Here is a 14,913-nt window from a genome sequence, read left to right on the forward strand (position 1 = left end):
CTTTCTGTTTAATTTCTCAAGAAGACAAAGTACTGATAATTTGAAAGTGTGATGCCAAAATCTGCACCGAACTGCAAGGGATAGTGTCGCAGCTCTCAAAAATGTCTTGCATAACAATTAATCAAATCTCTTGAGCTATAGTAGCTATAAAAGCTATAATCGTCTGACGTCGAGTTGAACTACAACGATAGATTCTTAATAATTACCAATGTTTTTTGTTATAGTCCAACAAAGTCAACAGAGAAACCTTCGACTAAAACATCACCAAAGAAAAGAAATTCGGGAACCGAGGCCGCGAGTGGAGGTGAATATCCTAATTAACAATGAAAGTTGACACGAGCTATGGACACCATTAAAAGAGTGCAATAGACAACAAATGCTTGGTTTAATCAAATTTTTTTTTTATCATCTATTCTTTACTGTATTCGATATGTCGGATTGTACCATATAAGTGGGGTAGAGTGTCTAGTGAGTTCGCTGTCAGTAGGTACCACCACTCAGCCTATTTCTGCCGTGAAGCAGTAAGGTTTGAAGGGTAGAGCGGCCATTGCACTGTTAAAAGTGAGACCTTACAACTCATGTCTCAAAGTGGGTGGCGCTATTTACGTTGTAGATAGATGTCTATGGGTTTCGGTAACCACTTAACATCAGGGGGGCCGTGAGCTCGTCCAACCATCTAAGCAATAAATAAATAAATAAACTTTTATTTCTATAACGATCATTCTATAACGGTCATAGTTTCCATTTGAAAAGTTGGGACAGACGTTATGCAATTAAAGTAGATAGTTAATCTTTTTTATTGCTTACGGTCAACCTGGAGTCAAGTGTTTACTGGAGCCTATAGACAAAAAAAGCGTCAATGCCAACACCCACCTTGAGATATGAGTTCGGTTTTACAGATCTCAGAGCTCTAATAAGATATGATATCAAGTAGTTACTATAGCCTATTATATAGTTTGCATCTCTATGAAAAGCATAAATTTAACATAAATTCGACATTTATAATTTAGACATTACTGTGTAAAACGTAATGATTTTTTTAAATTTTAAATTTCAGATGCAGAGAAAGTACTGATCAATAAGACTGAATTAAAAAATGTTGTATTTATGAACGCGAAGGCCCTGAGGTATATCGGACTGAGCGCGTTGCTGGACTTGCACTCGCAACTGACCAAGATTGTACGAGAATATTCAAACAAATACGACAGAACTAAACTACCGCAAGAAATGAGTAAAGTCATCGCTAGGTACGTGCAGCTACTCGAAAAAGTATGTTGAATTTGAATTTGTTCAATTGAAAACGGTCGGTTTCTGTTTGTCGTCCGGGTTTCGTTCGAAGGTTATATAGCCAGATTCGTAAATTCAAATTGAATGATGGAATTTCGGTAATCTGAGATTATTATAATTGAGAGGGCCAGAGTTTTCTTTTTTAAGCATTAATTACTCTGCTTAGTGTTGTTCGTTAGGCTGGACTGTCGACAGCAATGCTGGCGGTAGTAATAAAATTAATAACCCTCAAAACCCCTTAAAACAAGACAAATTAGTTTTAGGGGCAAATTTTTTTGCTGAGAATCAAATTTAGAAATAAAGTATTTTGTTTGTGCTGCCATCTAGCGATAAGTTGGTGTTCTAATTGTTGCCAGATACAAAAAAAAAAGACTAAATTACAATAATTTCAAAGTTACGGAGGAGTATTAATGATTGGTTTTGGAATGAACATTCCGGTCTTTGAAATACATTTTAGTAAAAAAAAAAAATTGAGGTTGTATTGTTGAATGAAAATGTACGAAAAATTGATGTCGATTGTAGGATAGATTAAGGTTTTTGACTAGCTAATGTCACGCAGAAAGGAACAATTTTATCTAAACCTAAATTTTAGTAACATATATGTCTCTGCTTTAAGTTATATACTAGATTTTGTAACCAACAATAAGTTTTTTTATGTAATTTTTTTTTTAACTCATACGTTTCTTGATTACTGGTTAGTTTCTACGTGACAACGTCCGGGGTACTAAATCGAATTGTTGCCGAAGGATTTGTAAATAATTGAAATTGATTATTACTAAACCATTCATTTTTTAATGAGGAAAAAATATTTTGCATTCCTAAAGAGCCAAATACAATAATTACAGGTAATATTATGTTGCTTACATTGATGAAATATTATTAAACGAAAATAATATAATTTAAACCAACAACTAATTAATTAGGTATGTATCATACACATTTGATTACAAAATAAATTTATGGCAGACAATTGCAAACCAGAAAAATAACTTATACATACAAAATAAATTAGCAAGATAATAGTGTAACGACAATCATCAAAAAGAAATGTAGATGGTTAAATAACACATGAGCTTTGAATGCAGGACCCCCTTTTTATTTGACGTTGAATAAAATCTATTCGTTTTTTCTTTAATGTCAAATGTCTTTATGCGAATAATGTTTGAATTACAAAGTTTTTATTTCGAAATTTAAAATCGAATAGGTTTACACATATTTGTTATTGTATTTAACAAATTATTTCAAAATTTGTAAATTGTAATAGATTAATTTATATTAAACATATAATTGCCGATATGGGGCAATTTATGGGCTCGCATAGGTACGTACCATCTTGCCTGTCCACCTACATAAAATAGCATGGAAGTTTGTTAGTTTAAACTTTTTCCGCAACTAGAGTCTCGACCAATATTAGTATTTACTCAATGTAAGTGACATTTCAAAAATAAATCTAGGTTAGGTTAATATAAAAGTTTTATGCCCACTGGTCTGTGATAAGTAGATGAGAGAGAAATGAAAAAACTGTAAATAACATTATGTATTCGCTCCGTGTCCGTACAAATTATCTCCTGTGTTACCATTAAAAAGTGTTAATTATAATAAAATTAATTAAAAAGTATTAATTACAATAAAAGTAATACAATTTGGCTTTTTAGGTTTGATTACCAAATAAAAAAATAAAAAGTAACATACCAAATAAGCTTGTTCTATAAATTTAATTCTGCCTCTAGTTTCTAGTTAGTACTAACTTTATCGAATAAGTTTTATTTTTAATTATTATTATAATAAATTATTGACATTTCTCGATGTTAAGGTATCGGACTCGAATTTTCATGTCGACAATGATATTGTTTCGTTTGAAAATATTCGTAGCAAATATTTAGCGGGTATCGGGTAATGAAAACTACGAAATATATGTGATTCTTTATTTTTTTAGACTTCGGCGTGACTATTTTACCATATCAACTAAATAAACCCATTCCTTGACTCGGCCGCTACTAATGTTCCTGCGACAAAACCTCTGTTGCAGTAGTGCCAACATTAAACAAAATCTATACAAACTTCTACAAAGTCTAAGTCTAACTAAGTACAAAGTTTACAAGTTTTGGGGTATTGGTACCCGGACAATAAAAGATTACTGACTCGAATTATATACAAAGGTCAGTGAAACACTGCCGTAAGGAAGATTGATTTTTTTAAAATAATTTAGACGAAGCAATGTCATTGTGATAATGTTTAAATAAATGTGTATTTAATGTGAGATATATGTAATCGGTGTGAGCGTATTTATTGGAATGTTGGTTAATATTGAAAAAAAAAAAAATTATTAAAAACTTAAATCGATACGATTGTATAATGTAATTTTTGAACTGAATACAAATAACTGCCATAGGAAAATGTTAAAATAACTATTAGGGACGTCCGTTTTTATTTTTAATTGTTACATACGTTTTGTACCTTAATACAAATAGTATTAGTTCTAATTTAGCTGTTTGATTACACAGTGCACATTTACACAGGGTGTACAGAGACTATTACCGTAGTTATAACAGGAATTAACTTACTGTAGGAACGTGCACTGGAAACACATGTACATTTACTAAGCAAGGCCAATTGTATTAAAACGTTAAGAAAGTTCAAATTTAACGAACCCGTAATGTATTATGAATCGTGATTGTGTTACATTGCGCGTAAAATTTTTGTAGTCACCGGCTTTGTCACATGGCTTTGTTTTCGAAATTGATTGGTAATACCTCCTGTATACTGACTTCGCTCTTTCTATGACTTTCATAAAACCTATATTATTGAAATTGAATGTTGGACACGGTACTTACTGATTTGTAATGTAGATTTAAAAAAAAAACATCCTAAATGGTCTTTTTCATTCAAATTTTTTAAAATTATTCTTTCCTATTTAAACGGATTTTTTTATCAATTCATTTCTATGTATGATTTTACTATATTTTAGTATAAAATAAAATTGATTTTGAATAAATTTTCATTGAAATAATAAAATATTAAACATCAATTAACTATTTGTTCCATGTTTTGATTGTATTAAATAGTATTATACGCATTGATGAGTAGTTATATGATTAATTAAAAGTAAACTCATAAAAAGATTTCAAATAAATTATTTTTTTGATATACCATAGATTCTACGACATGGCGACAGTGAGATTTTGAAAATCATGCTCTAAACTTTTTGAGAATTGATATAATTTTTGTTTTATTATTAATGCCACAAAAGTTGATGTGGCATCCTCAAAACGTTTCTATATAGGTTAACGTAGATTTGTTCAATGATTCGGTAAATAGACGTATGTAATAGATTGACAAGTCAGTTTAATAGTTTTGCTTACTAAAGATGAACATGAGTATTTACCTGAGTACTTTGTAATAAAATTAATTGTACTGGTGTTCAGGCATACCGAGTGAAGTCATAGCATAGAAAATTAAAAGAGGCACAAGTTGGAATTGCCCTAAAATTATACTGTGTGCGGCTCGTGTGGCTCTTTTTACTGATGGCAACACATCTTTGCTGTGTGCTCTGTGTTTTCGGTGTAGATATTCTATTTGGTTGATTTGGATTAAAATATATTATCTTAACAGTTTTGTGCCACGGCAAAATTTATTTTATGAAAAAAAAAACAACCAGCCGTAAATATAAGTCGTATGGTATAAATTTATAGTATATTTGCTCTAGTGTTATTACCAAGGAGGAAGCAAGTGAACCTTTTTATGAGCAAACCTAGGATTTTTTTTCTTTTCTTGTTTAAATACCTACAATAATTTTTTTTTTTTTAAATAAGTGCAGTTGCATATTTATTGTCGTATCAAATGAAGGTCGCAGCTAGAGTAAGGTCATATTTTTAAATTCACACAAAACGTATACGGATCGATATGTCTGTCAATACAAGCCAACAGTTGACTCGTGCCACTATTAAATCAATAGAGAATAGTTACCCAAAAAATGTCTGGCCGAAACTAATCTGTTTGCATTTGCTCAATACATAGTGTTCGGTATATATTTATGTGTAAGCTCACATGATCCACCGTTGAATTTGTAATCGGCTTTTTTTTTGTGTATCTGTAATAAATCAGTTATAAACGTGAAACTAAAATGGGTATCATTACATGTGATAATACAGAAATGTGTTTTATTTAATTTCCTTTTCAGTTAGGGATGTCGCGGCGAAAATGTAAAAACAACCCGACCGAATGTTTGCATATTTTTTTTGCCTACCTACTGCTAGTAACCCTAAGGAGTTACACTAGCTTCACCGAATGTGTAGAAGAGCTCATGGGGCTCAGCCTGAGAGACTGTGCTAACATCTGTTTTCAAAAACAGCAGTGCTTCGCTGAATTTACTGGTGGTAGGACCTCTTGTGAGTCCGCACGGGTAGGTACAACCGCCCTGCCTATTTCTACCGTGAGGCAGTAATGCGTTTCGGTTTGAAGGGCGGGGCAGCTGTTGTAACTATACTGAGACCTTAGAACTTATATCTCAGATAGGTGGCGCAGTTACGTTGTAGATGGCTGTGGGCTCCAGTAACCATATAACGCAAGGTGGGCTGTAAGCTCGTCCACCCATCTAAGCAATAAAAAAAAAGGATCGTAATCGCGACCCACAGAGAAGATGCGGCGAGAAACTGGGCTGTTTCTATGTGTTAGTTCGATTGCGAGGGTCAGTTTATTCAAAATCGTACAATGTTTAATTGGATGATGAATATGAGATAATATTCCGTTAACAATTTTATTGACTTGTAAATATGATTCTTTTTTCCTGCTAAATAATGAATATGGCAGAAAAACGTCCGTGTCAAGCAGTTGTTCAATTAAAATGTTATACTACGTTTTATAATTGAAATGTGGGTAGTAAATAGTATCTCAATACATAATTTCTTTTTTTCCCTACTTATTCACTGGTAGCTTAGGAGTTAATTCCAGCTACAGGCCGACGGATAGGTGAGCTCACAGGCTCAACCTGCGAGAATTTTCTAACACTTATAGTCCTAGGAAGAGCAGTGCTTCGCAGAATCTATCAACTGATCGGAATCGCGACCCACTGAAAAGATCCGACGAGAAACTCAGTGTTATACCATTGCTTTTTAAGTATTGAACTATACACCTGTGTGCTTAATGCGAGTTATTTAACGTTCTCGATAGCGTAAAGGTGAACTCAAATTTGTATGCCGTTGGAAAGTTTGCCGCTAGGGGCGCTGTTCCAACTGCAAACACTGAGCTAACTTTTATGCTATCGAGAACGTTAAAAAACTCACACTAAGCATACTGGTTAATGTTGTGGAATCCAAGATCTCGAAGGAACGCTACGGTCTTCGCATTTCAAAACCGTTCGCCGAAATTTAACTTTAAGAATTGCAAATATTTCTTTAATTAGCAACTGAATATTGTTTTACTTTCGTATTGAGCGGTAGTTTTTTCTAGTTTCATGAACGATCTCTGTCGGTATATGACAGACTTAGCATGAGATGAGGACAAACAAATGGCGGAAAAACAATGGGGGTTGACTATCTATTGATTTTGTGTAAGGATATTTTGGGCATTTTGTATTCATCATCGCTTCATCATTTTAATTAATTACACGATAGAATGATACTAGAACATAAATATTTCTTCATATTATTTTAAGATCAAATAGATAATCTTTTTTACATACTAAATTGTCATAACGATATCTTCTGTCATTATTACATTATTAAGGAAAATACAACAAATTAAATTACATAACTTACGTTTAATTATACTCTTTACCGCAATGAACAATTTATCTATTTTAAAATTAATTACATATTACAATTACTATAAATATCCACAACAAAAATGAAGGAACTAAATATTTGAAACTATTAAAACGTTATAATCACATTTTTATCAACTAAAATAATTACTTTATTCAATGTCTTACGATTTATTAAATACTATTTTTATAAGTACATACATTTGGCTCCTGATAAATTCTGTTTAAATTTCTGTAGATTAAAAATGAAATCATAAATTTGTTTTAGAGACGTTCGTTACTAGCCGCTGAACTATATTGTTGGAATGTGTAAAATAATTCTCATAATGTACAAGTCTTCCTTAAAACATTAAAATACAAGTTATTTGTTTTTAAAAATTACCAACAAGTAACAAAACTTAATTAAAAACTTCTGGATAAAACTTTAACAAAATCACTCTAATACTGCTTCTATTTGTACGAATTAGGTTTAAATTATATTAATAATCGACACACAACACGACAACGAGTCGAATACAAAGAAACGATAATTTTAAAAGATAACTTATTAGCCCAATCAATCAGTATAATAATCCCGCGAATCATGGACATACAAAATCATTCAAAAACTAAAAACAAGATGAATTCACAAAAATCAAATACATAAACGGGGAAACAGTTTTACGATCCCATTTTCTAAATAGTGCGCATTCCTTATTTTGGCACAAGTAACAATTTAATGCTAATTTCGTCCATTACAATTTTCAAATTTACTGTAAAAAGCATCGCTCACGTGCAAGAAGAAAGTAAACGTAATATCATAAACAAATAACGTAAAAGTCATTAAATATTCAATAATACATTGTTAATTTACATATAAAATCCCTGTAATGATAATATTGTAATAGTGATGCGACTATAAGTAGTATGATCGATTGAAGCCAATTACTGTCATTCTAAAATGTAGTGTACAAGTTTTTTTTTTGTATAAAATAGACTCATAAATAGTGATCAGTCTTCTGTCAAGATAATTATGGATATTTTAGTAGATGAAGTTAAACATGGTCACCCAACCTGGGAATCGGGAGCTAGTTTTAAATACATTTATTCCCAATATGTTGTAGCGATAGTACAAAGCGTCAAGATCGCTATCTAAGACATGAGATCTAAGTAAGTAAAACAGCTGTGCTATTCTTCAAATCAGAACGCAAGAATGCTTCGCAGCAGAAGTAGCTAGATCGTGGTATCAACCCGTGCGGGTACACAGTACGTTCTACCACCAGTAAAAAAAGCTTTATTCAGGTGGGTTCAATGAAGATGGTTATTGATTAGGTAATATTTGAGTCATATTAAAACTTAAGGTTGGTGACTGAGACATTTAACTTTTGATAATTTAATAAATCAATGATTCATTCGCGGAGATCCATGTTGGTACAAACTTATTTGATATTACACGCGTAACAATTAATTTAATAGGGAAAATACGTTTTCAAATGAGAACTATCAACAGATTTTTTGTACATATTTAATTTTTAAAAATTAGAACAGAATTGGTTTCTAATTGAACTAAAGGCAATATATTAATATTGTGCATTTAATGGCGGCACTTCATTCAGGGGACATAAATTCTATTTGTATCTAAACACGCAAATAGCAAAAATAGTTTCTGGTTGGTTTGTCTCGTTAATCGGGTATAATGGAACTGATATTTTTTTTCTTGGTTCCTTTCAATGGATGGTTATTGGATGGTGTTTACACATCAGACGTTTGACCAAATGCGGAATTATCACTATTCGCTTAAGGGCGGATTCGACCAAACTTAAATTTAAACTCGAGTAACTATACGAGGAATAACCTATTCCATGATTTTAATCTCGAGTAAATTCATAGTCGTTTTTCCACGTATACTTGGGCTAGGAATAACAATACGCGAATAGCAGAGTGAATGGTGAACAAAAATAAAATCCGGCAAATAAATGTTGTTGTTCAACGGCATAGTGTAAGAGCATACAAATCGTCAACTCGATTTTGCCGTATTTTAGTGTGAAAAAGTAGCTGTTGTGTAAGATATCCAGCTGTCAAACGTATTATTTTTATTTCTTGTTTGTTTGAGGGAATTGTCAAGTTTTGTCGTGTGGTTTTATCTTTTTTCGTTTAAACGTTGCATTCAGACTATTAATAATCATTTAGTGCATTGCGTTGACTTGAAATTAAAACAGAATAAATATTTATGAAATGACAGAAATCAGATGTTGGACTGACAGACGCCATTACTTTATTCTAGGAATAGCTCCGTTATTCCGTGCGAAACGGCGGTATAGTAACAATTCCCGAATAGGCCCACTATTCTTAGAATTGTAGTTGGTAAAACGTAAAATTGATTTACTCTCGATTAACTGACGAGTTATTCTAAGAATAAGATTTACTCTTGTTTGGTCGAATCGACCCTAAGTCTCTTGAAATGAAGTGCCGCTTTAACATTCGATTAAATTTTTTTAACGTTTGAGATCATTGTCCGATCAATCCGTCGAAGTGAATGTCAAAAACGACATATTAAAGTTGTTGCCTTTAGTAAATATATAATTTCTAAATGTAATAGTATACAATTATCTAAAGCCAGGCCTGGGTTGAACCTTGTTATTTAATCTAACGTTCATTATTCACTAAAATCTTGAAAGCTCTTTTTTATTTGAACATTGAAGTGCCGATATACGTTTATTTGTCTTCGCCTGGCGCGCACTGTTTCTTTGTTTTGATATTTTAATGTTGGCCAATTTGTACGATATATATGAAAGTTGTCATCTTGTTTTTTTTTTTTACTTTTCTACGAATTGGACGAGGACGTCTTCATTTACGGTTTCTCTAAACAAATTCTTTAGTCGGTGTTGGCATTTGCTGTTAAGTCTATTGTTGATTTTCAATTTAATATGTATTTTTGTAAACGAGTGCGTATCGAGTTCGTAGTCTGCATCCCCTAAAACTTTAAGTACGTAGTTTTAGCTTAGTTTTACTTAAGTGTAGAATAAAAGAATTTTCTTATAATCTTGACCACCTTTGGTCCGGTGATCTACCTACGTACCGTTTCACGACTAAATCCTACAACAATTACAAATACACTACTATATACCATTTTAGACACTTGAATGTCCGTATCGAATTAATGGTTCATACTTTTTTTTTGCTTTATCAATTTACCATTTAAAATATTTACATTCAAAAATCGTTTTTTGTTTTTTTATAAATTATCGAATACAATAACTATTATTACGAAATATTTTACAAACTTTGGTGAAATTCAGATATTCCGCACATTTAACACGTATCTACAGCCACATTAATGTAATATTACACAGGATATAAATTTATGTTGGTTATTTCTAAGACCACAACCACAATATAAGAAAAATAAAATAGTAGATGACGTGTGATTCAAAAATAGAATTTGTACTGGCCAGTGTGTTTTCGCGCCATTCGCTCACAAGATGGCCGGCCTTGTTGATTTTGGTCAAGATACACAACATAAAACGATTTAATCTAAATACAAGGAATGTTGAAATGGAATGTTAACAGTACAACAGAATAGGGAATGTCCTAAGTAACAAGTAACAATCACAACACATTTCATACTTATTGCACTCCTTCAGAATAAATTATCGCTTATTCATTATTTTACGCGATACTCAATATACATTTACAATATTAACACATCTTTTAAATTTAATAAATTTAACTAATACTCAATAAAGTTTGGACGTAGCCCCGTTGGGCCCCGGAGGATCCAGAAGGTTCGAAAATACGTAATCGTCCGTAAAACTGAAATCTATTCGGTGCATTTTAAACAGACAGGCATAGAAGTATCGCACTTGTCGCGTTCGAGCGCAACGCGGCAACGTACTGTGTGCTCAGTGCGAGTTTTTAACTTCTCGATTACGTAAAAGTTAACTCAAATTAGTATGTGGTTGGAACAGCGCCCCTAGCGGCAAACAAAGGGAAGCTTTTTCAACTCCATACAAATTTGAGTTAAGTTTTACGCGATCGAGAAGTTAAAAACCTTGCACTAAGCACACCTATGTAGATATTACACGTGAAGTTAATACGAGTGTTGTTGTGTCTATATACTAAACGATTAATTTATCCCCTACGAATTTATAAAAAAACTATAACATTATAATTACGACATTTACATGAGATCTTTTAAAATACACTAACTAAATTCCAGTTTTAGTCCCTTTTTTTTGAAAACATTTCGATAAAGATACGCGGGTGAGATGTGGATTCGTTCGTCAGCCGCGTTCGCCGCGAGCGACGGGAGTTAGTCCTGACCGTTGTGATGCAGGAGGGTGCGAGTGTCAGGGGGCGGGTGCGGGGGGTGCGGCGCGCGGTAAGTGTCGCCCTCCTCGTCCGCAGAGTTCTCCTTCGACCGGTCGCTCTTGCAGTCCTCCTCCTTGGTGCCGGACAGCGAGTCCAGAGCCATCGGCATCGACTGATACAACTCCCTTGCCTTCTCGTTGGGCGGAAGCAAGTGAAGCATGTTCAGTGGCATCGGGAAGCCCGGCGGGAACTCCGGGTAGAATCCTTGGGAGAAGGGGTTGAACATCGGGTTGGACGATATGTCCGGCTCGGAGCTGGACGGCCTTTGGCCCACGTTCTGGTGGTCGTCTTTATCGTGATGCTTACTTGAAGGGTGGTTGTTGTTGTTGTTTCCGGAGTTGAGGTTGAGCACGTCTAGGGGCGCTCCAATGCAATCTTTCCGCAGCTGCTCCAGTTTGAGGCTCTTCCCGTACTTGCCTCGCACGTACATGAGCAGAGAGTTGTACGGGATACCGAATATTCTCGAAGCTTGGCTCGTCGTCATTTTCTTGTTCCACACATGCTGCAGGGCCTCCGTGAGCTCTGCGTTTGTCCAGGATCGAGGTGGGCCACCGCGCGGCGCGCTATGCTGTCCTTTTGGTCTCCCTGTTAACCAAAACATGCATGTAAATGAATATGAAACGGCGTTTTTCCTACCCAAACTGATGGTCTTGAGAGACCATTTCAGCGTTGCTTTAACTAGTAGATTAGCTCACGGGGCTCAAACCTGACGTTGCGAACACTAACCCTAGCAAGAGCAGTGCTTCGTAGAATCTACCACCGGATCGGAAACGCGACCCACTGAGAAGATCCGACGAGAAACTCAGTAGGTAGGAAACGGCGTAAGAGAACTGCTATACAACAGCTGTGAAATAAACCTCTAAAGACACGTGCGATTGAGCAGTCATCGCGTATAGGTTAGTGAGCGACACGACATGTGCCGTGTAAGCTGCCGCCGACATTAGCTTATGCACAGCTCCTTAATGATCGTGTTTCGGCAATAACTCAGTACCGTCATGTCGGCGAAATGAGCGGGTTTCGGCGACATGCCGTCGGCGGCGACTCATTAATTCGTTGCGAGCACGCGACCGTTACCAGTTTTGTTGAAAAGAAGGCGGATCTGCATGCGCCGGTCGTGATATCGCCTCACATAGACAGCTAATTCGAGGACGATGATTCGTTATGGAAATTAGTATTAGTTTAAATAGATCGCGTGTCATAAGACGTGGCCGTAAATATAAGACGTGGTATAAGACTTGAAGTCGTTGTGGCCTAAAGGATAAGACGTCCGGTGCATTCGTATTTAGCGATGCAACGGTGCTCAAATCCCGCAGGCGGGTACCAACTTATCTAATGAGATACGTACTTCACAAATGTTCACGATTGACTTCCACGGTGAAGCGAATAACACCGCGTAACAAAATTCAAAACCCGCAAAATTTTATTTTGCGTAATTACTGGTGTTTGGGTATCTTGTGAGTCCGGATGGGTAGGTACAACCACCCTGCCTATTTCTGCCGTGACGCAGTAATGCGTTTCAGTTTGACGGGTCGGGCAGCTGTTGTAACTATACTAAGATCTTAGAACTCATATCTCAAGGTGAGTGGCGGCATTTACGTTGTAGACGTCTATGGGCTGTGAGCTCGTCCACTCATCTAAGCAATAAATATAAAAAAAATTCAATTCGTTAGCGCAAGCTTGACGCAAGAGCGGCATGCATGTCTGCGGTAAACGATGGGCACTAATCGATCGAGTAGCATTGAACGTAGAAGAGCATTCAAAGCACACGTTAGACTGTCTGCTCCCCTAACCGATACGATATCAGATCGTCTTAATAAACATTTGCGTTCGGAAACAATGGGCGTTTAACATTAGCGGTGCGCGATTCCGAGATGTGTGATGGGATGCTGCATGCGCATCTCGCATTATTAAAGCTCGTTGCATTGTTATCGGGCTACTTGTTCTACGTTCGATTCATTCGATCGGAGTCGTTGTGCTCACTCACATCAGATGAACATTATAACTTGTAGATAGACGAGGCATTGTTTCACGAACATGAAGGATTTCAAAATCGGATCCTTATTTCTTAACTGACTATTTTAAAACCTAAAAATATACGAACGTTGATATTGGAACAATGTTTAACTATATATTAATACGTGAAGCAAAAACTTTGTGTCCCTTTTTACGAAAATTGCGCGGACGGAGGAGTATGAAATTTTCCACACTTATAGAGAAGTGCACAATGCTAATATTTTTTTTAAATAATGCTTAAAAGATCCATTAAATCAATAAAGAAAACAATAGAGACACTACCATGTATTTGTCACAACACATACATATAAATATACTCTTTGTTTATTGTCAATAGTCAAACTTTTGTTAGTGTTTAAAGTCTGTGGTCAGATTAAGAATAGATGAATATTGTTTGTTTTTATTATTATTTATGTATAGGGTAGTTTTGGCGAAATCTGTGATTTTATTATATAAGTATAATAGTATTTGACAATAGAACCATAATAATGTTTAAACATAAAATTTCAATTGATTAAAGTCGAATGTCGACTACTGCGGGACCACTAGTTATTTTTAATACGCTTTTATTAGCTTCAGACGTAAGTATGTTAGTATGTAACGGAATATTTGAACATGATTTTGACCCCCTTCAAAACGTCGGATTAACTCGAAATTTAGTATACTTATTAAGGACCGATGGAAAAAATTGAAATTCAACTAAAAAATGAGAAATAAATAATAGTTTAAAAAAACTAACAAAATATGCTTTTATAGAAAATCCAACTAAAAATAGAAAATAAATTTGAATTATAAATAGTATAAGAAAAAATGATTTTATTGTAAAAAAGCGGGGGTGCTTTTCAGGATATTATCTAAATAACCCTTCTACTCATATCTGTTCATAAAATATTGATAACTACTGATACCATGCGCCCACGCTTTTTTTTACAATAAAATCATTTTTTCTTACAGTATTTTAAATTCAAATTTATTTTCTATTTTTTAGTTGGATTTTCTATAAAAGCGTATTTTGTTAGTTTTTTAAACTATTATTTATTACAGCTTAATAGGAGTTTGCTTTGTGGTTTTTTTTATTGCTTTTGGAGGCAGACAAGTATACGGCCCATATGATGGTGAGTGATTACCGTCGCCCATGGACGTCGGCAATGTCAGGGGCAGAGCCAAGCCGCTGCTACCGAGCTATGTTGACATATCGTCTTCTCGAATTAAAAGTGTATAATCTTAAAACTTACTAATTTTACAGGAGAGTGTTTTAAAGGTTTAACATGTGATATTTTTAATATTAATCATCATTGTAACATTTATTTTTTATATTTTACGAGTTACATTATCTGTTTATTAAAGTAAGATAAAATTACTTCGATCAATAATAGTATTCGTGATCGAAGTAAAATTATGTTTAATTTTGTTAATAGTAGTCAAAACATAAGTAACCTAAAAAAAAAAACTAAAACTAAACTACGCTCTTTTGACAGTATTTATGAGAAAAATACTGGTTA

General features: G+C 34.3%; 2 protein-coding genes across 9 annotated transcripts in view; one reads left to right on the top strand and one right to left on the bottom strand.

Moving 5' to 3' along the window:
• LOC101744578 (ATPase family AAA domain-containing protein 2) overlaps window positions 1–5,441 on the top strand; it is a 36,526-nt gene extending 31,085 nt beyond the window's left edge. For all 7 annotated transcript variants that reach the window (XM_012695175.4, XM_062676402.1, XM_062676411.1 and 4 more), the window contains 2 exons: window positions 225–304; window positions 1,058–5,441. In XM_012695175.4, the coding sequence (XP_012550629.2) occupies window positions 225–304; window positions 1,058–1,278 (301 nt within the window). In that variant the 3' untranslated portion in view covers window positions 1,279–5,441. The remainder of the gene's footprint in view (window positions 1–224; window positions 305–1,057) is intronic.
• Window positions 5,442–7,025: 1,584 nt separating this feature from the next.
• The window catches only part of LOC101737512 (protein jim lovell), a 43,709-nt gene continuing 35,821 nt past the window's right edge, over window positions 7,026–14,913 (bottom strand). For both annotated transcript variants that reach the window (XM_004931636.5, XM_021351642.3), the window contains exon 3: window positions 7,026–11,983. In XM_004931636.5, coding sequence (XP_004931693.1) covers window positions 11,340–11,983 — 644 coding nt within the window. In that variant the 3' untranslated portion in view covers window positions 7,026–11,339. The remainder of the gene's footprint in view (window positions 11,984–14,913) is intronic.

Source organism: Bombyx mori, chromosome 3 (genome assembly GCF_030269925.1).
Source record: "Bombyx mori chromosome 3, ASM3026992v2".
In the NCBI taxonomy this organism is placed as follows: Eukaryota; Metazoa; Arthropoda; class Insecta; order Lepidoptera; family Bombycidae; genus Bombyx; species Bombyx mori.